The following is a 25,246-nucleotide window of genomic DNA, read 5'->3' on the forward strand; positions in this document are numbered from 1 at the left end:
GATTGGAGTGATTTGCCCAGGATCACACAATTAGCAAGTGTCTGAGGATGGTTTTGAACTTAGTTCTTCCTGATTCCAATAAGTAGAGTAACCTTAGACCCACAAAATTATAGCCTTGGATCTGGAAGAGAAGTAAGAACTTCTCTGGATCAGCTTTCTCTTTATGAAAATAAATGGGGACAATAAGGCCCAGAGAGATGATGTGATTGTTTCTTAAGTGGCAGAGGCAGGATTGGAACTCAGATCCTCTAACTTGAAACCCAGGACCCTCTGCCCCCCAAAGGGCCCGTTCTGCCGCCATAGTGCCTTCCACCTACCTGAGCTGGAAAGAACCAGAAGAAGAGGTTGCTGTTATAGGTTTCATTCACAGTGAGGTAGCCAGAGTAACTCTTCACGTTGACTCCTGGGAATGGGCTGACCAAACTCAACTGCTTGCCTGGAACGAAATGTGAACCCCAAGTTAGGAGAGGGGGAGGATGAAGCTGATTAGCGACCGTGGCCTCCACTGGGACCAATCATAAAGTCATCAAATTTCAGAGTCGGCCACCTACTCCAACCCCCACCTCAAAACGGATCTCCTCAACAGCATGGTGGACCGGTGGTCGTCTATCCAAGCTCTGCTCAAAGACCTCCACCTAACCTGTCTTCTTTGTCATTTTTTCCTTATTGATCTGATTTTTCTTGTGCAGCAAGATAACTGTATAAATATGTATGCATGTTGGATTTAACATATATTTTAACATGTCTATAATATACTGGATTACTTGCCATCTAGGGGAGGGGTGGGGAGAAGTGGAAAATCTGAAACACAAGGCTATGCAAAGGTCAATGTTGAAAAACTATCCATGAATATGTTTTGTAAATAAAAAGCTTTAATAAAAAGACCTCCAGAGAGGGGAAACCGAGGCAGCAAACCCACTTTGGGAAAGTTATCAATGTGAGGAAGATTCTTTTTCTTCTTGTCAACACTAACTCCAGACATCTGAAATAAGTAGAAAGGACCTGAACAGAAATGCAAGGACAAGTGAAGTCCCATAGAAATAACACCGAGTCGAAAATCTCAAGAGTACATGGGTTCAAATCCCACTCCTGACATTTACTGTGTGCCCAGAGCCTCCGTTTTTTTTTTGTTTTTTTTTCTCTGAAAAATAAAAGGGATGGATCTGCAGATCTTAAGGTCTCGTCCAGGACTCATTCTATAAGCCTTTGAAATATAGGGAGCTGGGGCAGCTAGATAGCTCAGTGGCTAGAACACTGGCCCTGGAATCAAGAGAACCTGAGTTCAAATAAAGCCTCAGACACTTAAAACTTACTGTGTGACCTTCAGAGACAGAGAGAAAGAAAAGAAATGGAAGGAAGGAAAGAAGGATCCATTATTTTTAGACCTTGGTGGGACCTTCTAGTCAAGCTCTTCATTTTACAGACCAAGGCCCACAGGAGGGTTTCATTTGCCCAAGGTCACACAGCAGGTGAAGGTTGGGCTCGTCCCTCTGAACCCAGTTCCAAATAAGAGGCTGGATGCGGGCCTGAAGGGAAGGGGAGCCCCACCTCGGTGGGCTCAGCCTGACCCTTTTAATCAGGTGCTCAGCGACCTGGCCCGTGGGAAGGAAAGGCTGGAGCAGAGCTGGTGCCTGGTCTGTCAGAGGTCAGCCTGGAGGCATGGCCCACCCCAGGAAGCAATGGAGAGGAGACAGGAAATGGAAAAAGAATTCAGAAAGGCAAAAGGGCCAAGACCCACTTCTGCCCCTAGCAAGGCTGGCCGGGTCAGAGCCGGGATGCGCCTGTCTCGGACACAGGTGGGCCCCAGTCCCTCCCTCTCTCAATCTGCTCCCCGTCACTTCTCAGCTCCCAGGGCTGCGTTCCAAGGGAAGCAGAGACAAATGCACGACCCCTGGGAAGGCCGGCCACGTGAAGGGGAGGCCCAGAGCCCCAGCTTCTGGCTGAGGCAGCAACAAGGTCAGCCTCCCCCCTCGCCGGCTCTCCCAGGCCCGGGACAACCCTACGTACATGGACAGAGGAGTCTGCCCCTCACTTCCCACTGGGGGAGAGCAAAGAGGGTCAGGCTGTGGGATATTTAATAAGTGCAAAACATAGATGCGGACCTCCAGCTGCCCTGTCCTGCTAGTTATCGTCAGGGCGGACCTTGAGCCTGTGCATCATCTCGAGACAAGTGGGACCTTGGCCCCCAAAAGACAGGCATCCAGAGTCCTCAGTGATGGCTCCTGACCCTGACCCTGACCCTTTGGCCCAGAGTGGACATCGTCCAGAGCCGAGCAGAACTCACACTCACACACTCACACTCACTCAACACACTCACATGTTCACATTAGTTTCTTTATAACTGTCCCACTTATTTAGTCTGAGAGGAAAGAAAGAAGACAAGGAAGAAAAAAACAAAGAACAAAGCAAAGGGAAAAACCCTGCGGAGAGTTAGGAGAGGCAAAGACATCATCATCATAATGACAGTAATGGCTGTTATTTCTAGGGCTCTAAAGTTTGCAAGGTGCTTTACAGAGCAGCCCTCCTTTCAGCTTCAGCAGTCCCTTCCAGAGGCAATATCATCCCCATTTTACAGAAAGGGAAAGTCAGGCTTGGATAAACTGACCGATCCAGGGTCATACAACTGGATGTCAGAGAAAGATGGAAAAAGGCAACATGGAATGAGAAATCTAAACTTAAAACAAAATAATAATAATAATAATAATAATAATAATAATAATAAAGGAGACTATAAAGTAACCATCATTCTAAGCTTGTTTATAAACTTTTACAGAGTTTATAGGCATTATGTGTTACAGTGGAAAGGATATAGGATGAAAACATGAATGCAAATCGAGCCTCAGACTCTTATTAGCAGAGCAGCCCTAAGCAAGTCACTCTCTCTGTGCCTCAATTTCCCTTCTGTAAAATGGCAATAAAATGTACCTGCCACTCAGAGCTGTGAAGATCAAATGGGTTAGCATGTATCAAGTGCTCTGCAAACCTTAAAACACTCCACAAAAGCTGCTGTTATTAAGACAATCTGATCCGCCGTTCCTCAACACAAACGGCTATTTTCTTTCTAATCCTCCCGTAGATCCCGCAGGTCCTCTCTCTGTCCTATTTTTATGACAACAAAAGCAGCTGCTATAAGGACTTTTTCTGGTAGAAAAAGAGTAGAAACAAAGCAGATTCCATCAATTAGGGAATGGACCGGTTATGGTCCATACATTAATGGAAAATTACGGCACCATAAGAAATGACAAACAATGAGTAAGAAGTCTGGGAATTTATATGAACCAAGAAAAATGGTGTGTACAGTGCCCACTCCTATATGGCAACACCAAATCATCCAAACTGATCACTAGAGAAATAGAATGGCCCGAGAAGTGAGAGGATTTAAGGGCCTCCCTCTCTCTCCACCTTGATTCTTTGAAGAAGTGAAGAACTATGGGTACAGAACACTGAATACAAAATCTGATTTTCCTAAATCATTAATTTTGCTGACATGTATTTTCTTCTTTGTTAAAAAGGATGGCCTTCTGAGAAGGGGAAAGGGATACACTGGGAGATATAGCTCACTGAACAAAGCTATTAATTAAAATTTAATTTAAAAAGCAAAAAAAAAAAAATACATAAATCTTAAGGTTTTAAAAGCGCTAGAGAAGGCACTGATGACAATGCTAAAAGGTCTTTCAGTCTGGGTAGCTTCCCCCAAAAAGGCTAAAGTCACTTCAGTCAGTTCAGGAGCGAGTCCAGATGCTGCTGTCCAGGTGAGCTGTCCTTTCCAGGAAATGAAAGCTGTGATTCATGCTTCCTGTCCTTCAGATTCAGCAGCTCGACACGTGGCGCTCGCAGCGCTGACCGTTTCCTGTCCTGTGTGTGAGCCATCTGTGCGAGGGTCTTATCTCACTCAGGAGATCAAAGCTTGCCGAGGAAGAGGAGGGAGAAGGGAGGAAGGGCCGTACACGGCTCCTCTCTGCATCCCCAAAGGCCCCTTCAGAAAGCCAGGCCGTTGTTGGTATCTCTCTTGTTCAGGAGTCTCCAACGCCACGAGACCCCACTTAGGGTTTTCTTGGCAAAAACACTGGAGGGGCCGGCCTTATTTCACAATTGAAGAAACTGAGGCAGGTAGGCTGAAAAGTGCCTTGCTGAGGGTCTCGCAGCTGGTCAGTGTCCGAACTCAGAGAGGTGGGTCTTCCTGAGTCCTGGCCCAGCACTCCATCCCATGGGTGAGCACAAAACAGCTGTAGAATAACATTCTCACTCTTTTTGTTGTTATTTGCTAGCATTTTGTTTTCTTACTCATTTTCTTTCCTTTTTGATCTGATTTCTCTTGTGCAGCAGAAAATTGTATAAATATGTTTACACATATTGGATTTAACATATTTTAACACATATAACATAGGTTGGATTACTTGCCATCTAGGGGAGGGAGTGGGAGGGAAGGAGGGGAAAATTTGGAACACTAAGCTATGCAAGGGTCAATGTTGTCAAATTATCCATGCATATGTTTTGAAAATAAAAAGCTTTAAAAAAAATTTTTTTTAAATAGTTGTAGAATGGAAAAAAAAACAAAAACAAAAACAATGAATGAACGAGTGAGGGCAAAAATGACAAACAAGTTACAGCTCTACTGCTCCTTCTAGCAGTTTCCTGATTTGTAAAACAGGGACATTCAATGACCTCTGAGATGTACTTCCCCTCCCCCAGGATCACTTTTGTATGATGCTTTAAAGTCCTACAAATATTTCCCTCCCAACAACCCTGCAGGGCAAATAATGTTCCCAAACAAAACCAAACCAGGTCAGCCAAGTCAGCCAAACCAGGAAAATAGCAGAAATTTGGGTTATTTTATGAGGTTTGCTGACCTTCCCGTGGTCTCATTGCTAATAAAGGCCTGGGGCAGCCCTCCGGTCCGGCAACCATCGCTCTCCCTCTCGGTCACGGTAACAAGCCCAAGGGACATCTCTGGAAGGCCATCGGGCGCTCTTACAGACACCCAAAGTGCTCAGTTTTAGGGGCTCAGAAATCAATGCTTCCATAGAGGAGCAGAACAATAAAAGCCCAAAGGGAGAAAGCCCTGACAATATGCGATCTCCAGGAAATTACTTCATTTCTCTGGACCAGTTACTCATGTGGAAAATGTGGACACAGTAGGTGCCTAGCACATAGTAGGTGCTTAATAAATGTCTGATGGATGTATGAGAACATTAATAATCACTTTTATAGTAGCCCCAAACAGAAAGCTGAGGGAGTGCTTGCTGATTGAGGAAAGGCTGAGCAAATCATGGCATATAAATGGAACGGAACAGAATGGAGTAAGAAGAACCCATAACATTTTAAAGAAAATGGCCCTTGAAAACCTCGAGAACTCCAATTGCTGCAATAATGCACAGGTCCACAGGACAGAGCTTGTCAGAGAGCTGATGGACTTCAACTGAAAAAGAGACGTCCATTTGTGGCCAAGGGGCAAATTTGTTTGGTGGGAATGTGTTTGTTATTTGTTAGAAGGGCTTTTTTTGAAAAAAAAAAAAAAAATTTGTTCAACAGGGAGAGAAGAGGGCAGTGAGAGGGAAAATCATCAATGCTTGTAAGAAATACATTTAAAAATAAAATGACAAGGTTAGACTAGCAACAGAGGTCAGGCTTTAACTAGGAATTCTCATGCCAGAGGGGAGAGCATATAGGAGATGTCTCGTCACATGCTCTTACGCTGGGAAAGTGGCCGGCGGCCCCTCGTGCCCTCCCCAAGAACCAGACCCAAGTCCTAAAGCACAGCAGCGCTCGCCTTGTTCTTAGCCTTTCGAGCTGAGAAAGAAAGGGGAAGGGAGGTAAGTGGGGGTGGGGAAGATGAACACTGGTAGAAGGGAAGCATCTTGAGGGCCTTGTGAAGGACCCACTTTTGACACTCGTTAGCTAGGGGGCCAGGGGGGAATTTACCCGATGCTACCGGAATGTGGCAAAAGCCTGACGCAGTCTATTTCTTCTTTTAGAATCACGATTCACTCCTGGGTATGGAAGGGAGAGCCACTACACCCTCCATTACTGCCTTCCATTTTCCTGACTGCTCCTACCAATGGTTCTTCCCAAAGACCAATGAAGTAGGGATTCCCAACTGGCAGGGCCTTTCTGAGACACGGATGCCTCTGTCAACAGCAATGACCAAAATCCGCGGTCCAGAAGCACAGGGAGACGGAATGGACCATTTACACCGTCCTGCAAAGTTTGCCAAAATTCACAATGACATGAAAATGGGCCGTGTCTGTTTATTTTGTTTTTATGGTTAAGCACATTTACTAGTGCTGCTGCCCAGAAACCTAACACACAATTATGATGACAGAAAACTAAGCCTGATAAATGTAGAAAGTGGGATGTGCGAGAAAGCTCTGTCACTGAAGTGCCTCAGTGGGCCTGGAGATCTGACACACTCACTAAACAGGAGGGATTTGGAGTCGGGCACTGACCATCTGTCCAGATCTTCCTCAACTTTCCAACCTGCCGTTGAATAAGATTCTCCTTAATTATGTTGTCAAGATTTCATTTCCACACCCAGATGTGCCAGATCTGCCAAGAGGAATTTAAAATTCTGTCGCTGGAACGTGACCTCGTGGTGCGATTTACCAGGTGACCCTGCCTTAGATTTCAGAGTCTAAATGTCAGAATTCAGAATTGGGATGAGGGTCATGAGGTGTCCATCAAGCTGAGAGCCAGAGGGATAGAGAAGAAAACTTAGATGTTCTGGGGACTTTTATTGTGCTACTGTTAATTCCAGAAACTCTGTCACTTATGGAGAAGCTGTCTGAATGCTGGGGGGACGAGGCTGGAGTAGAATTTCTCTGGATTATTTCCAAGGGCCTCCTACATTTTCACCTTTTGGTCACATCTCCAGGGCACACACCCTTCCTTCCTGGAATCTGTACCTTTTTCTTAGGCCCTAGGCCTATCTAAATCTTACTTAGGTTCAAAGCTGAACTTCCCCCGTGAAACCTTCCTCTACTACCTTAAGGAAAAAAAAAACTTTTTTATATTTGAATAAAATAGAACATAATAGAATATAATTTTTTAAAAGTTTGTTCTATTTGAATAAAATAGAGCTATCACCATTCCCATGTCAAGGGAATCCTTATTGATTAAAAAAAAAAAAAAAAAAAAAGGCCAGCCAAGCAAAAACAAATAATAGAGTGATCGTGTCTGACAATAAATGCAACAGTCTGCTCCTGTAGCCCCCTGCCTCTCTACGAAGAGAAGTCTTCCCCTAGTACTTAGCCCGGGCTGCTCTACTCCCAGTTCCCGCGAATCAACTGGCAGAAGTTCCCCATTTAATACTTTATTATAAAATGGTCTCATTTCCTAATTCCCTCAGTGCACAAGTCCTATATCACTACCAGGGCTATGTGCTCAGGATTTAGGCTAAAAAAACCAATAACAAAACAAACTATCTAAAAGCAAAATTAACTATCTAGCATATCCATGTCTCTGGAGCAGAATTAACCATCATGCATTTAAAAAAGATAGTCTCCGAGCCCCACTAAGAGATTTTTAAAACGTATCTCATTCAAAATTATCAGATTAAGTGAAGAAAGTGACAGAATGCCAAGCAGGGGCTCCAGGCCGCTGGGTCAGCGGGAGGAAATGGATAATCACCAAACCAGAGCTGTGGGAGGGTCTCCAGTGTCCTACTGAGGTTGTAGACTCCCTGAGGACAGGGACCATCTTGACTCTTTATACTCTGAGCACTTAGTGCAGGCCTGGTATATTGTAGATGCTTAATAAATATTTATCGATGTTTGTTATTGCTTCCCTGCTTTTTGTTTCTTCTTCTTCTTTCCTTTTTGATCTGATTTTCCTTGTCCAGCATGATAAATGGGGAAATATGTATAGAAGGATTGCAATATAAGAAGAACTTATATTGGATACGTGCTGAGAGGGGATGGGAAAAGGGAAGGAGAAAAACTTTGGAACACAAGGTTTTCCAGGGGTGAATGATGAAAACTACCTATGCAATAAACAAGTAAATGTTTACTGAATGAATGAATGAGAAGTCGGGGCCCAAAAATCTGTCCAAGTATAGAAACGAGGAGGGTCCGAGCCTGGGAGGCTTTGCCAGTTTGGGGCAGAGGGGTCCGGGTGCCTTCCTTCAGTATGGAGGAAAGTGCAGTGGGAGCTACTGAGCTCTGGGAAAGGTTTGTAATCACAGGATCATTCTGGGAAGTCATTATCTGTGGGAATCTCAGGAGAAGGTGGGCATGTTGGGATGGTGAGAAAAAACCCATGGGGGGAGGGGGGGCGGCGCCAGTGACGCCCCGCCAGGAGACGGTCTGCCCTCCCTCAAGGTGCTCCCGCCGTAAGACCAACTGAGTCGTGCCCCAGGAGACCACCGTGCACACACGGCACACGCCATGATGCCGGATCTGCCTCTGTATTCTCTGTCTGATCTCCAACTGCCCAGGAATTGTGGCTACAAAGCAAAGGTTAGTAGTGAGCTGTGGTAGCTTGCCAAAAATAGAAAAGCCAAGTGACCAGAGCTGTTATTATTATTAATAAAAACAACAGCCAACATTCATATATTATTTTAATATTTGCAAAGCACTTTCTCTATTATTTTTTTATTATCCCATTTGATCTTCATAATAACCCTGGAAGGCAAATGCTATTATTACTTCCATTTAACAGATGAAAAGAACATATTATTTCTTTATTATCCCATTTGATCTTCATAATAACCCTGGACAGTAAGTTCTTTAACAGATGAAAAAAACATAAGTAAAGGGACTTGCCCTACAGCCAGTGTCTGAAGCAGAATTTGAACTCGGGTCTTCCTCACTTCAGACTCTGCACTTTAACCACTGTGCCATCTGTCTACCCCAATGTAAACATAGGCTTTAGTAAGAGGGAGTTCATAAATCCAATACCCTCTGTCGTAGTTATTCCCCATATGGAATACTATGCCCACGTCGGTATTTTTAAGTGCATTTAATGCATTTGATGTATATTTATATACAAACTTTTCAAATGAGATGATGGCCTGACACTCACAAATTTCAGTAATTTTCTACTGTCTGCCCAAGCAGCCACACTACAAGGAGAGCATTATCACAGAATGCACAGTGTTTCCGTGCAATTTCAGACATTAAATAAATCTGTTCCCTAAAATGCCAATTTAGGAAAAAAATTATTTATGACCTTAAAGATACATCCTTCCGTCTGCCTGCGCGATGATGCTCCAGAGTAAACTCACTGAGCTACCACTGAATGACCCGAACCTTAAGCAATTCAGCTCATCTGTAAGAGGAAAGAAACTTGAAAGATACTCACACTCACACACTCACACCCTTTATACACACACTCATACACTCTCACACCCACATATACACACTCACACACACGCATACTTACACTCTAACACACACTCACACCCTTTACACACACACTCACTCTCTCACACACATACACTCACATATACACTCATACACACACACACACTCACTACCTTAACACACTCATACACTCACATACACACATATACTCACACACATTCTCTCTCTCTCTCTCTCTCTCTCTCTCTCACACACACACACACACACACACACACACATGACTTCGCATCACTAGGCACTGCTTGTTCTGGGCACTGCTTCCTCTCTGTCCCCAGGGAGACAGAAGGCCCCAAGTCCCTCAATGAGCATTATGTCCAAAACAAAAACCAGTGAGTCAAAAACAGAATTTGTTGTTCTCCCCACACCCAGGGCCGACAAAGGCAGACAGACCCATCCACCGTCCGCATGGAGGCCAGAACTCACCTTCCTGAATTCTCCCACTTTTGATGTAAGGCGTGAGGAATAGCGGCTGCCCAGGGTCTCCATAGCTTGGGCTACAGACGCGAAAACCTCTGTACAGGGAGCGGAAAACGCCTTCACTGGGCTCCAGGGCCAGCAGCAGCAGCAGGATGGTCACCTTCCACATCCTGCCAATAACTCGCCCTAGAAGGGGAAGCAGAAGGGATCACTCAGGGCTCTTACCACTGGGCCCTGGGCCCCTTCAGCCCTAAGGTCTCCCTAGAAGGGGAAGCAGAAGGGATCACTTGGGGCTCTTACCATCCATCCATTGGGCCCTGGGCCCCTTCAGCCCTAAGGTCTCCCTAGAAGGGGAAGCAGAAGGGATTACTCAGGGCTCTTACCATCCATCCATTGGGCCCTGGGCCCCTTCAGCCCTAAGGTCTCCCTAGAAGGGGAAGCAGAAGGGATTACTCAGGGCTCTTACCATCCATCCATTGGGCCCTGGGCCCCTTCAGCCCTAAGGTCTCTCTAGAAGGGGAAGCAGAAGGCATCACTCGGGGCTCTTACCATCCATCTACTGGGCCCTGGGCCCCTTCAGCCCTAAGATCTCCCTAGAAGGGGAAGCAGAAGGCATCACTCGGGGCTCTTACCATCCATCTACTGGGCCCTGGGCCCCTTCAGCCCTAAGGTCTCCCTAGAAGGGGAAGCAGAAGGGATCACTCGGGGCTCTTACCATCCATCCATTGGGCCCTGGGCCCCTTCAGCCCTAAGGTCTCCCTAGAAGGGGAAGCAGAAGGGATCACTTAGGGCTCTCACCATCCACCAGGCCTGGGCCCCGTCAGCCCGAGGTCACGCCCAGCTCCCACCACCCGGAAGTTCAGATGTGGGACCTCGGTGCTGGGGCATCAAAAGGAACAGGCAATTATGCTAATGGCCCTTTCTGCTGCAAGCAGTCCTCTAAATGTCGAATCATTAAATGATATGAAAATGTAAAATTGTAGAACAATCAACGAACCCCCCACACTCCTCACATCATTCCTTTGGCAGAACATAAAAACACTGGCTTAATTTAAACAAGCGAAAATGGCTTTCAGCTCCATTTCCCCAATAAGTTAAAAGTTCCTAATTGTCATTTGATGGAATATATGATTGCCACAAGCATTTCTCTCCTGGTTAGCATAATATAATTTCCTGTATTTAATACAAACAAGCCCAACTAAATATAGCAAGTGGTTAAGTATCTATAACAGAAGGGAAAATGATGCTGGAAAATTAAACCTAAAGTCTGGGGCCAGCAAGTTGCCACAGCTCTGGAAAATGAAGAATATTTTGAAAAATATTTCTAAATGATATGGAATTTGTTAGCCTAAGGTTTGACTAGGAGAGTTGTTTTTTCAAGGCTGAAAGAGAACCGACGACCCCCAAGCAAACAGCTTTAGAAGAAAAATGACTGTTGTGTAAGCTAGGGAAGGAATGGTTTCAGTAAGTGGTTTTTCCTGAGGGGAGAAAACAGAAACCCATCAGGACCAGTATTTTTCAAACTTCATTCTACAAACCTCAAGGCCTTTCTAATGGAGCCATTAATATTTAAATAATGAGGAAGGTTAGAGCCCTTTCCCTGTACTCAGGGCTGACTCAGAGGGAGGAAGGCAAAAACAAGCCAGAATGGCCTTGATTTAATTGGCAGCAATGGAATGCAGAAGTGAGAACTGCCCATTCTTGCTGCTAACATTTGCTCAGACCACTGGGATAGGAACAGCCTCCCCTGTCAGAGAATACACAGGGGTAAGGAGTCCTGGGGAGTGAGGAATCCTCTGGCCGTGTCTTTTGTGTAACTTTTTGCTGAGACCTGAGACTGTGTTTGGAGTTATCTGATGGAGCGAAGGGCCGGCCCCTTAATTCATGGGTATTCTCTATGGCAGACGGGACAGCTCCTGGAGTAAATATGATCCTCCTAAAGGAATGCACAAACATTCTCCTTGGTGGGGCCTCTTGTACCTGGGAGGATGATGCTACGTCTCAAGGGTCACACTCCAAATGAGAAGGCCCAGGGTCTTCTTTGTTCTCAGCCTATAGAAACTCCCGAGTGGAAAGGGACTTTGAGGATCTGCACAAACTTGTTGAGCAATGGCTCCCACTTGAGAGGAGGACTTCAGATGTGGGCGCTTCCTCAGCGTGGTGATGATGTGTTTGTTTGTTGATTGTACATTACTTGGGTGCTATGAGCATCCTCTTCTCCTGTGCTTACTTAAATCTGGGTTCTGAGCAATAATAAACCTGCCCCCTCCCTCTTTATGACTGTTGAAAGCAAATTCCAAACCCAGATTAATTGACAACAGTCTGACCTCTTGTCCTCCCTCTCACAGGCCCTGTCGTCTCTGTTGCCTGGAAGGCTATGACCCTAGGCCACAAGGCCCACCAAATTCTACAAAGGGCTTCCCAACAACATGTGGGTCTGTCTGCTTTGCGGGGGCCGGCCCAACTAGGGACAGAGAGGCCGCCCACAGCAGGCAGACCACTAGGTGATGCATTCTTTGGCCGTGGCAATCCATGACATAAAGAAAAATACAAGATGGCAGAGATGGTGTCAGAACAGTAAAAAGGGGATAAAGGAGGCTGAGAATCATATAGTTCTAGGTTACCCATAAACCTTACTGCCAGCATTCTAAATATGAGATCTTTGTCCAGTGGCCAAGGAATGGCAAACTGCTGGAGAAAGGGAATCCTCTCTCTCCCAACGTTCTAACTATAAATGGAGCCAGAAAATAAAAGGAAATCACAAGTGCTGCTTGGAGAGGCAAATAAAGAAGTCCACAGAATCAGCCAGTCAGTCAACAAACATTTATTAAGCACCTACTACTGTGCTAAGCACTGGGGAATACAAAAAGAGTTTGAAAAAAATATTCTCTAACCTCAAAGAGCTTATAATCTAAAGGGGAAGAAAACCAATCTGTACAAGCAAGCTACAGAGAGAATAGATGAGAAATAATTAATATAGGGAGGCACTAGAAGGAACAGAGGTTGGGAAAGTCTGACACGTGTCAGACTTGGGCCCTGTGTGACCTACGGGGAACCATTCTTATCTGGGATTGACACTTTTGCTGTAGAAGGTGGGCTTTTGTTTAAGATAAGTCCTAGAGAGATGGGAGGAGGGGGAGGAGGGGGAAAAGGGGGAAGAAGGAGAGTGTTCCAAGAATGAGGGACAATCAGAGAGAATGGCTGAGCCTGGAGACCAAAGCTCTTGTTTATAGAAAAGCCAGGAGAACATGCAGGAAAGGAGTGAGGTATAAAAAGACCAGACAGAGAGGACGGGTTGGTTATGAAAGGTTTTGAATGTCAAACAGAACATTTTTAATTCATACTGGAGGCAATGGAGAGCCACTGAAATTTACAGAGGAGGGGGTGTGATCAAACCTAGAAAAATCACTTCGTGACTAAAGAGGGGATGACTGGGAGGGCTGAGGCAGACAGACTCCCCCAGCAACAACTATAGTTGTCCTAGTGGAAGGAGACGAGGGTCAGGCCAAGGGGGAAGGTGTCATTATCAGAGGACAGAAGGGGCTGTTTGGGAGGCGCCATGAAGGCGAAATCCCTGGCACCATATTGGAAATGCGAATGAGAGAGAATGAGAGTCAGGATGACTCCGGTGAGTGGGCCTGAGGGAGAGGAGGATAGCACTGCCCTCTGAGTGACAGGGAAGGTAGGAGGGGGAAAATCTAAGCTGGAGTTCAGTTCTGGACACAATGAGGTGGAAACATCAAGCTAGAAGGCCACGGAGTCCAGCCCCCTCATTTTACACAGGAGGAAACGTGGTTTTTCCAAGGTCACGCAGGTCATAAGTGACCGAGCTAGTGACTGAAACAGGCCCAGTGAATCCGAATCACTTGGCACTTTTTTTTACTGCCTCATGAAGACCCCTCTTAGCAAGTATCAAAAGTCAACCAGAACTCCACTCATCCCGTATTGCAGGGTTCATGGTTTCTGCAAAAATATCATCATCTAAAACTGCAGAGGAAGATGGGGAGGGTGACAAACCCAAGGCTCTCTGGGAGGGACGCAGCAAGAGCCTCCAAAAAAAATCAATACCTTCAGTATTTCAGTGATGGGAGCCTCAGTGATGCCATAGTGCACAGAGTGCAGGAGCTGGAATCAGGAGGGCCTGAGTTCAAATCTAGCCCAAGACACCATCTGTGGTACTTTACAGAGCTAGAAAAATAAAAACAGAGTTCATCTGGAAGAACAGAGGGTCAAGAATTTCAAGGGAATTAATGAAAAAATGCAAATGAAGATGGCCTAGCTGTACCAGACCTGAAACTATATTATAAAACAGCAGTCATCAAAACCATTTGGTACTGGCTAAGAAATAGTCAGTCAGTGTCAATGACTATAGTAATCTAGTGTTTGATAAACCCAAAAACTCCAGCTTCTGGGATAAGAACTCACTGTGTAGCAGAAATCGCTGGGAAAACTGGAAAATAGTATGGCAAAAATTAGGAATTAACCAGCATCTAATACCCTACACCAAGATAAGGTCAAAACAGGTCATCAAGGGTGATAGATACTATAAGCAAATTAGGAGAATAGGGGATAGTCTACCTCTCAGATCTGTGGAGAAGGAATTTATGGTCAAAGAAGAACTAGAGAGCATTATGAAATTCAAAATAGATAATTTTGATTATATTAAATTAAAAATGTTTTATACCAACCAAACCAATGCAGCAAAATTAGAAGGAAAGCAAAAACTGGGGGAAATTTTTACATCCAAGAGCTCTGATAAAGGTCTCATTTCTAAAATACATAGAGAACTCACTCAGATTTTTAAGACCACAAGCCATTCTCCAATTGATAAATGGTCAAATAAAAACAGACAATTTTCAGATGAAGAAACTAAAGCTATTTCTAGTCATATGAAAAAAAATGCTCTAAATAACTACTGATTAGAGAAATGCAAATGAAGACAACTCTGAGATACCACTACACACCTCTTAAATTAGCTAAAATGACAGGACAAGATAATAACAAATGCTGAATGGGTTGTGGGAAAACTGGGACATTATTACATTGTTGGTGAAATTACAAAGTGATCCAACCATTTTGAAGAGCTTACTATTTACCCCTGTGACCTTGGGCAATTCCTTTATTCTCTTACACCCCAATTCTGAATCTGAAAAATGAAGGGGTTGTTCTAGGTGATGCCAAAGTCCTTTTAACTCTTCTGTAAGATAAGGATGCTGGACTAGGTGCTCAATTTTTTTCCCTTTTTGATTTGCTTTTTTTTGTGCAGCATGATAAATGTTTAGAAGAATTGTACATGTTTAATTTATATTAGATTACTTGCTAGTTAGGAGAGACGGAGAGGGTTTTCCAAATTAGGAAAACAAGGGATAATCTACCTCTCAGAGCTGTGGAGAAAGATAGCCAAAGAAGAACTAGAGAACATTATGAAATGCAAAGTAGATTAATTTTGATTATATTAAATTAAAAAGGTTTTGTACAAACCAAACCAATGCAGCCAAAATTGTTAGAAAAGCAGAAAACTATCTTTGCATATATTTTGAAAATAAAAAGCTATTATTTAAAAAAAAAAAAAAAACTAGTTGTAGGACCCTGGACAAGACAACTTCTGATCATTTCTGTTTCCTCATCTGTAAAATGGGCATAATAGCAGAACCTACTTCCCATGGTTGTTTTGAGGCTTAAGTATATTTGTAAATGCTTGTAAACCTTTTAAAAAACACTTAAAATCATTCCTTAACTAATTATCTGTGAGCAATCAGGCCACCAGCTAAAGTGCAAAATTAATATAGAACTAGAAGAAGGAATTAAAGCAACACAACATACAGCTAAACAACTCCAACTTAACCAAATAAAATATGACAGTAAACAGGACATGAACAGGTGAAGGGAGATTGACACCAGCTGCAACAACTTCATACAAAAAGTCTAACCGCTATAAATCAGCTGTCACAACAAGGAGGCCAAAAGAGGCTCCGGTCAGCAAGTACTTGACTTTGTGCCAAGCAAAGGCACATGGGAACCAAAAGCAGCACTGACTTAAAAGGGATCTTGTGGGAAAGGAGTGTAGAATGCTATAAACCAGATTGTCTCAAAAAAGCAAAGAGAGAAGCAGTAAAGAATAAAATCAATTTAAAGGAAGCTTAGCAAGAGATCTAGCAAAGAAAAGACATCCCACATGGCATGACCAAGAGTTAAAAGACTGAAAAGATATGCAAAGTGTTTTTAAAATATATATATATATATATATATTTTACAAAACCAGTAAGTGTTCAGTTTCTGAGTTGGGATTTGAACTCAGGTCCTCCTGACTCCAGGGCTGGTGTTCTATCCACTGTGTGTGTGTGTGTGTGTGTTTATTTCCGTTAAGGACAATGAATCCAAAGCATCCAGATACTAATAATCTCAAAAGAGATAATTACTGTAATTAGCACAGAGCCGGGCACACAGTAAGTGCTGTAGAAATGTTAGTCGTTATGATTATTATTAACATCACACGGCAGTTGGGCCTCCAGACAGTCAGAGTCCAGTTTCAGACGGCAAAGATAAGAAATGAGGTTGGACCAGACCAAACAGACACAGCTGTCGCTGGACATGACAGTTGTGAGGATATTGGGGGTTTAAATCTCAGGGAATCTGAAGGAAGGTGCAATCCTAAAGACAAGGGGGGAAAAGAAACTTCAACCACAATACTATCCAAAAAGGGGCAACTGGCTCTCTGGAGAGGGCTGTCTTTGGAAAGGAAACTGACGCAAAACTAAAAGATGCCCATATGTATATATGTCTCTTGTTTTCAATGTATCATATTATATATATACATATATATATTCCCTTTTTAGTCTGTGTGTATATACGTGTATATGTTCAGACTAATAAGGGAATTTGTTTTACTTGTTTGTAGCAAGGATTTTGTTTTTCTTTTTTAACGAGGAAAAGAAGATAGAAAAGGTAGATTTTTTCATTGATTGAAAATATGAAGATTTAATTTTTTAAAATCATTGCTAGCATTTATATAGTTCACTGATACAAAGATCTTGGATCCTCAGAACAACCCTGGGAGAGGGGGGCCACTGTCGTGCCCACTGTACAGATAGGGAACCAGGTAAATAGAAGTTAAGTGACTTTCCAGGAGTTAGATGACTAGTACCTCCTCAGACACACTGCAAAGCTCATAATAAGAACTTCAAAAAGATTTGCCAACTGAGTGACTTAGTAATCAACAATAAACATAGGAGAAAGGAAAGGAAAAGGCATTTATTAAGAGCTTACTGTGTGCTAAGTGCTTTAAGATTATCTCATTTGATCCTCACAATAACCCTGGGAGCTAAGTGCTATTACTATGCCCATCTTACAGATTAGGAAACTGAGGCAGACAATGTTAAGTGACTTTCTCAGTGCTACACAACTAGTCCATGTTTGAGGATGGATCTGAATTCAGGTCTTTGGAATTCCAGGTACATCCCTGTAGACACTATACCACCAACATGATACTGGAAAGAGCACTTACTTCCTCTTGAGTCAGAGGATCTGAGTTCCGATCCCAGGTCTGATGCTTACTATTTACCCATGTGACCTTGGGCAATTCCTTTATTCTTTTACACCCCAATTCTGAATCTGAAAAATGAAGGGGTTATTCTGGGTGATCCTTAGATCTTAACTCTGGGCTCCAAAGTCCTTTTAACTCTTCTGTAAAATAAGGATGCTGGACTAGGTGCTCTTTTACAGTCTCTAAATCTTGTTTCTGTTCCTTTTCCTGTTCTTTTTTCTCCTCCCCCATTCCTCTTCTTCTCCCCTCTTCCTCCTTCTCTTCCTCCTTCATTTCCTCCTTTCTTTCTCCTTTTCCTCTTTTCTCCCTCCTTTTTCCTCCTCTCTTCCTCTTTTTCCTCTCCTTTTCCTCTTCTTCCTCTTTTCCTTCTCCCCTCCTCCTTTTCCTCTCCCTTTCTTCCTCCTTTTTTCTTCCTTTTCTTCTACTTTTTTCTCTTTTCCCCATTCCTCTTCCTCTCCTTCCCCCTCTTTCTTTTCCTTCTCTTCCTCCTCCTCCAGGAATGGTCAGAAGCAACTTGTGCTCTGCCCCCAATCACTGAGCTGGCATTCTGGGCTGGCTCGCGGTGCTCTGAGATCCGCACTAAGCAGCCACCTTGTCCTGAGCTGCCCGAGGCCCTCCCACCAGGCTCCCCCACAAGCCCAGTGAGCCGGACCACCTTAGATTCAGGGGATCCCACGCTGGCCGCCACAGGCAGAAAACTCGGCCCCAGGCAGAGCGCTGACTGGGCAGCCTGGCTCTGATTAATCCCTGTGGCTTTCCCAGCTCGGCCTGACCTTCAGTACGTGCCCAACAAATACTTGCAGAAAGAACGAATTAATTGGCTAATTGTAAAGGCAGAGAGCGGAATGGATGAGATTCTGAACCAGATGTTCTGGTCCCGGGAGGCTTTTTCCACCCTGAGTAATCCCTCCTCCGGCCCAGATTTTACACGCTGTCCTTTCTGCAGTTCTGTGCCCCAGGGCCCACAAGGCCCAAGCCAAGAAGCAGGTGGAGGATGGAGGCCAGAAAGCATTTCCTAGACTCAAACCTGACCCCAGATGCAAGGAGACTGCGGGGAGCTCCTCGAGAAGCACAGGCTGGAGGAGCACTTGTTGGGAGGGATCTTGTCCAGAGAGGGACTGTCCCGAGGGCCCCAAGAATTCTGGGTCAGACAAGAATCAGGGCATCTTGGAGTGAGGGGGGCCTTGGGGGCCGTGGTCTTGTTGGCTGGACAAGCTGCACATCGTCTCAGCCCAAGGAGAATCTGCTCCACCTTCTGACACTTACCTGGGGGAAGCCAGACTTCCGTCCTTCACCCCCAAAGCTCTCCCTGCCCGAAACAAAGACGTGCTGCCATCTGACAAACGTCTCGGGCTGTGGCGGCCACAAAAAAGGCATCAAATCTTGGCTCAGAACTCACATCCTATAGAAGCGGAGATTCAGAGTTTCCAGGGCCCATGGAGGCCAGACAGCTTCATTCTACAGGGAGGTCACCCAGCCAGTGTGTGAGTGAGGAGGGGCTCCAGGCCTTGCTGACCACCGCCAGGGAGCTTTGCCTTTACGCTCTTATTTTATAGAGAAGGAATCCTTTTGCCTTTATGCTCTAATTTTAGAGAGAGAAGGAATCCTTTTGCCTTTATGCTCTAATTTTAGAGAAAAGGAATCCTTCTGCCTTTATGCTCTAATTTTAGAGAGAGAAGGAATCCTTTTGCCTTTATGCTCTTATTTTAGAGAAAAGGAATCCTTCTGCCTTTATGCTCTAATTTTAGAGAGAGAAGGAATCCTTTTGCCTTTATGCTCTTATTTTATAGATTTATTTTACAAAGCAATGGGGGTCACAAAGCCAGTAAGTGTTCAGTTTCTGAGTTGGGATTTGAACTCAGGTCCTCCTGACTCCAGGGCTGCCCTAGGGAATGATCTTTTAAACCTTTTCCAAAACTCCCCCCAAATCTATGTTAATCCCAATGCTCAGACCAGACACACAATCTACTGCTTCTAAGCAATTCTACGGCAATGGACATAAGGATGGGGAGGATTTCCTGCATCTCAGGCTCAGGCTTGTTTCTGTGGCAATGGGATACTGATTAACATTCAGCATGCTCACCACTAGGACCACAAGCTCTTTCTCACCCATTCTTCTTAATTCCATTTTCATTCTTAACTGTAGGATGAAATTTTTATTTGACTTATTTTACTGAAGATAAATTTGTGTGCCGATAATCCTGCCCTCCACGATTCTCCACATTGTCTCCTCCAGGTTGGGGAACCCCAGCCCCCAATTTTTATTCTCTCCCTCACCTGACTTTTCATATTTTAACATAAGTGACCTGTGTTGACCTATCTGCCAGCCTCCCCCATACCCAGAATGCGCTCCCTCCTCAGTTCCACTTAACAGAATCCACTCTTCCCCCAAGGCTCCAATAGGACACTGCCCTCAGCAGAAAGGGCAAGTGGTGGTGAGTGGAAAGGGCCCCGGCCTCAGGTGCTTACTATGGGACCCTGGGCAAGACGCTTCACCCTGTCTGCCTCGGTTTCCCCAACTGTAAAATGAGCCAGAGAAGAAAAAGGGTCTCAGACAAGAAAACTCCAAACGGGGTCACGGAGAGGAAGACGCGACTGAACAATAATCAGACAGGAAGTCCTCCAGATGCTAGTGCTTTCCCGGAGACGACCACCCACATACTCCCTCAAAGTCAGAGGTCCTCTCTGAGAAGGAAGGACAAACCACAACCCGTTCATTTACACTCCTCCCCCACTCCTGGAGAACCGGGGCTGGTTTTGCCTTTCTTTGTGTGCCCAGCCCTTTTTAAGTACAATAAATATTTATTGACTGATTGGGGTGGAGGGAGGGAGAAGGAGAGTAGAGAGAAAAGAAAGAGAAAGGGAGAGGGAGGCACAAAATGAGATGAGAGGAAAAGGGAACAAATGGCCAAATAATATAAAAACGAGGAGGAAATGGAGGGAGACAAGATACAAAGAAAGGGAGACAAAACTAGAGACAGCTGAATTCTGGTTATTGGGATGATTATCTAGCACTTCTCTAGCATTTTAGGGGTTTGCAAAGCCTTTCACATGCTCTCTTATTTGATCTTCACAATAACTTGATCAGGTAAGTGATAATTATCCTCAGTTTACAAATAAAGAAAATAAGGCTGAAAGATCAAGTGATAAATCTGAGTAAATAAAGCCGAATCTTTACTGGGATCTTCCTGCATCCCCTTCCCCACTTCACCTCCCTGCCATGAGTTATCAAAATGATCACATTCAGTCCTAGAGAAATGAAAAAAACGGGTTCTTTAAGGAGAGAAGCGGGGGACTACAGCTGCAGGATGTGGTATCCTCCGCTGATTGGCTTGAATATTTTTCTTTTTCCCAGAAAGGGCCCGAAGAGATGGGGGTGGCTACAGGAAAATGGCATGTAAAGCTAACACGTGCCCCCGTTTCATTCTGGTTTGTTATTACAAAAAATGAGCCCAGACCCACAAGAAGCGGCAGGGTCGGCTCCGGGTGTTTTCTGACCTCGGAGCCCAGGACGGGAGTCCCAGCTCTGTCAGCCGCTGCCGTCGGGCCGGGAGAGGAGGGAGCCTCACTCCGGGCCCTCATTTCCTCACTCCTAAAGTGGGGTTCGAGGGTCACCAGTTACAAGCCGCAGAAGCTGCCCAGGGATGGGAGCCCTCAGAAATGGCTGCCAGGGCCCGGGCACAGGGAACAAGCTGCTCAGGTCAGCGAGTCTCCCTGAAAGACCCGAGCGGCTTCGGCTTGGGGCAGACACTTTAAAAAGGTCTCTGGTTACACTGGAGCTTGCCAGCCAAGCCGGAAGTCCGGGACACGGACAGACAGTGGGGGACGGGGAAAGAGAAGGAAGGAAGGAGGGACAGAGAGACAGACAGAGACAGTCAGGGATGGGGGAGGAGAAGGATAGGAGAGACAGAGATGGGGGAAGAAGAGAAGGAAGGAGGGAGGGACAGACAGACAGACAAGGATGGAGGGAAGAGTAGAGAAACAGAGATGGGGGAAGAAGAGAAGGAAGGAGGGAGGGACAGACAGAATCTACACGGTCTTGTGTCCCACATTAGAATCTTTCAGAACGATTTCGGGGTTTGCAGGTCACTTCCCTGCTGTTCCAAAGGGGGTCTCCTCCTACTTCGGGGAGCTCTGGGGTCCCCAGAACTCCCTAAGACGCCCTCGGAGCCCAAGCCCAAGCCTCAGGGGGCGAGCTTTTCTTCCTCAGGGTCTAGCACTTCCGGTGCCCATGTTCCCCACAGGTTTCTGGTGCTCAGCCGCCTTCTCCCGCCCCATCCCTACTTAAGGGAGGCCGGAAGAGAAGGGCCTGGGATTCAGCCTCAGGAGAGCCGGGTGCGAATCCCGGCCCCGCCACACCGGCCCCCGCCCCAGCCCTGCTGGGTCTCAGTTTCCCGTCTGAAGTGAGGGAGCCGGGCGAGACCTCAGGGCTCCCCCGAAGCCCTTCCGCCCGGGGCGAACACGCTGGTGACTTATTTTCATCGACCATCTATCACTAATTCCTGGTTTAGAGACAATTCTGACCGGCGTCACGACGGTTTTCCAGCCCTTCCCCCACCCCGGTGGCTAACTGAAAGGAGGCCGGGCTTAGGCTGCCCCGTCAGCCCCGGCAAGAAGTCGGCGGGCCCTGAAACGAGGCAGGCGAGAACGGCCGGAGCCCCCACGAGCGCTTTCCGAACCAGAGCTCTGGGGCCGCTTGGCAGGGGCCGCTGGGAGCCTTCACCCATCGGTCCTGAGCCCACCGGGTGCTGGGGTCCAGAGAGGGCCCCCGAGGGTCCCGGCCTCCCGGACTTCCCCCGTGAGAGAGCTCGGAACGGGACGGGAGAAACGGGGGACCTCCCCCGCAGGGAAGCCCCGCTCTGCCGGGAGGGGGAGGGGAGAGAGCCAGTCAGCTCCAGCTCTAACCAGGATCAGCGCTGAGGGCGCTGGGAGGCAGGAAGTGGGTCAGCTGGAGCCGCGTGGCTGCACGTGTCCGCCCGCGGCCAGAAGGCCGGCCTCCTCCGCCCGATAATAATAATAAGGGTGATAATTAGGGGATGATGGTAATGAAGGTAATAACCAGGTGTGAACTGTGGTAGAAACCCTTGTGGGCCCCGGGGCTCAGTCCCACTGCAGGTACCAAGTGTCGGCCCGGATCCCCCTGGGCTGGGGCTGTCCCGGAACAGACCCCCCCAGGACGGGGAGGAGCCTGCGAGCGCCGCCCCCCACTTTATTCGTGGGGCTCACGAGGAAGGAGGGGCCTTGGCCAAGAGTGTGGATGTTGCCGGGTTTGAGACCCGCGGCCGCTGTCGGAGGGTGTTGGAGCTCTCCGAGCTCAGGCTACGCAGGCCGCCATTTCCTAGGCCAGGCTGCCGTAAGGAAGCGTAAGCATTATACACGCGTACACACGTGCCCATGCGTGCGCAGGTAGGAACTGGGAGACTCGTCCGCATGAGTTCTAGCCCAGCCTCGGATCCTAATGAGCTGCGGGAGTCACTTAACCCTCCTGCCTCAGTTTTCTCATCTGTAAAATGACGGGAGAAGGCTATGGCAAACCGCGCCGGCATCTGTGGCAAGAGGACCCCAAATGGGACCCATGGGGTCGTGAAGAGTCAGACCTGACTGAAGGAGCTCTAGTCTGGGGCGCCATTTTTACACCTGGTATCCCATCTGACCTCACGGTACCCCAGCAGTGGAGGAGGGTTTCTGGGCCTTGACTGGCTTGGACCAGCTCCCTCCAAAACTTGCTCTGCACAGGTTGGGGGAGGCCGTGGCGGAGACCAGACAGACAGACACAGCACATGGGGTGACCACTCCCACCTCCGGGTCCGTTCTAGTTTCAGAAATACAATCCTAAGTGACAAAATGGGCACGATCATGTGATCATATATTGAGTGAAAGAGCCACGGTATCCAGCCCCCTCATTTTACACAAAAAGGAACAGAACATCCCAAGAAGGTCCTTGCTCCTCTTCCTCAGTGATTGGGTCCACTCTGACCTATTTCCTGCTCCTCAAATCTCTCAGTAATGGATCCTGAGAAAGACCGCCCCCCCCCCCTTCCCCAAGTCCAAGGTCATCTGTCCCCTTCCCAACATGCCCCCTTGGGGCCCTTTTACGACTGCTATTCATTCATGTCACTTAGTCTGCCTGGAAGATGGAGGGAAATCTGACCTGGAGAGATAAGGGAGGCTTTTTTTAAAGGCCCTAAGAACCATAGATTTAGAGCAACAAGGGACCTGAGTGATCACTTAGCCCAGCTCCCACCTGGGGAAACTTTGCCCAGGTGGCCCAAAGGCCCCTGGATGTAGCAGAAAAGGATTCTGAACCCAGATTCATTATCTTTCCCAAGGAGAGGAATCGGAGCTTAAAGCTAGAATAAAACTTCAAAATGCCTTCTCCCCATCTTACACTTGAGTAAAATGAGCCACTAGGGCAGGCAGGTGAAAATTAGAGAGTCCGGGGCCAGAATCGGGAAGCTCAGTTCAAATTCGGCCTCAGACACTTCCTGGCTGTGTGACCCTGGGCGAGTCACTCCCGTCTGCTTCAGTTTCCTAGTCTGTAAAATTGAGCTAGAGAAGGAAAAAAGCAAAGCACTCCAGCAATTTTGCCCAAAAAACCCAAACAGGTTCACGAAAACCGAAAAGACTGAGCAGCAGCAACAACGAAACCCTGAAGCACAGAAGTATTAAGTGGCTTGTCCTCGCCGGGATTCGAACTCGGGGCGAGAAGTTGAGGTTTCAACGTCAAAAGTGAAAAAGGGGAAATAGGAATGGGGAAGGTGGGTGGGAGAGGAAAGAAGAAACGGCACATTCGTGACTAAGAATCGAAAAGAACTGCAGTTCGGGGGGTGGCAGGAACAAGCTGGCCCCGGGGAGAGGTGCCCTGGCCCGGGGAGGGTGCGCTGCTCCAGCCGGGCCCGGGCCGCTCTCCGAACCTCACGTGCCAGAGCCCCCAGGGAGCCGCTGGTCGGGCTCGTACTCCTCCCGGGCGCCCTCCCCGGCTCCCCCGGCCCTGCTCCCCGATCCCGCACCCCTAGCCGCAGAGCCCCCCGCCCGGAGCGCCGGCGTAGACACTCACTGGCTGCCAGGCGCACGCCTCGCTCCGCCTCCGGGACCGGGTGCGGGCAGGTGCCCCCCTGAGCTGCTTCGGACTCTCGGCGTCTCGGACCGGAGCGGGACAGGCCGGAGCTGAGCCGGCCTCGGACTGCGGAGCACAAGCAGCCTCCTCCCGCTTGCGTCACCCAATCACGAGGAGGAGGAGGGCCCGGAGGAGGATCGGCCGCGCTTTCCAAGGTCCTCCCGGCCTCCCTCTCATGTGACCCCAGAACCGTAGCCCGAGTGCTTCCCGCCCCTCTCTCCTTCCTCCCGCCCAGCCAGCCCGGCCGGTCCGTGCCCCCCACCCTCCCGACACCCACTCGGAGCTGCTGCGGGCCCCGGCACTCGGCATTTCTTTGGTGTGGAGTTAGTCACGGGGACGTCGTTTCCTCTCCCCACCCCCGCCCCCGGGGTAGCAAAACCTGTTTGATTTTTGGCTTTGGAACCTCAACGCCCAGCGTCGTGCCGTGCACCCAGTAGGCGCCTAATGCTTACGGAATTCAGTTACCATGGAGGTCCAGATGGCCTTTTTTAAAAATTAATGGAATTGTCAACCGTAATAATAATAATAATAATATCGGTCATTTATATCATCACCAATAAAGCGCTGGGCGCCTTCTTTCTGCCTGGCGCGGTGCTGGGAGCTGAGGCTTCCCAGACAAAAATGAAACCGCCCCTTTCCTCGGGGAGTTTTCCTCTGTAGCTGCAGCGATCAATGCGGTGTCTGCCACGTGACGTGGTAAACACGGGAGTATTTGCTGCGGGAGCGCGGGCTTCCTTCTGGGCCCACGGAAATAGCGCCCGGCTCTGGGAACCTGGTTTTGGGACCGCCCTCCTGGGTAACCTCGGGAAG

The 25,246-nt window shown here is 47.2% G+C and overlaps 1 protein-coding gene across 1 annotated transcript in view; it reads right to left on the minus strand.

Annotated features, from left to right (window-relative positions):
* Positions 1–24,529, minus strand: part of CPVL (carboxypeptidase vitellogenic like) — a 105,196-nt gene extending 80,667 nt beyond the window's left edge. The window contains exons 1-3 of the mRNA XM_052000224.1: positions 24,377–24,529; positions 9,783–9,962; positions 318–436 (exon numbers count right to left, since the gene is read on the minus strand). Coding sequence (XP_051856184.1) covers positions 318–436; positions 9,783–9,945 — 282 coding nt within the window. The 5' untranslated portion in view covers positions 9,946–9,962; positions 24,377–24,529. The remainder of the gene's footprint in view (positions 1–317; positions 437–9,782; positions 9,963–24,376) is intronic.
* Between the last annotated feature and the right edge of the window lie 717 nt (positions 24,530–25,246).

Source organism: Antechinus flavipes, chromosome 5 (assembly GCF_016432865.1).
Source record: "Antechinus flavipes isolate AdamAnt ecotype Samford, QLD, Australia chromosome 5, AdamAnt_v2, whole genome shotgun sequence".
In the NCBI taxonomy this organism is placed as follows: domain Eukaryota; kingdom Metazoa; phylum Chordata; class Mammalia; order Dasyuromorphia; family Dasyuridae; genus Antechinus; species Antechinus flavipes.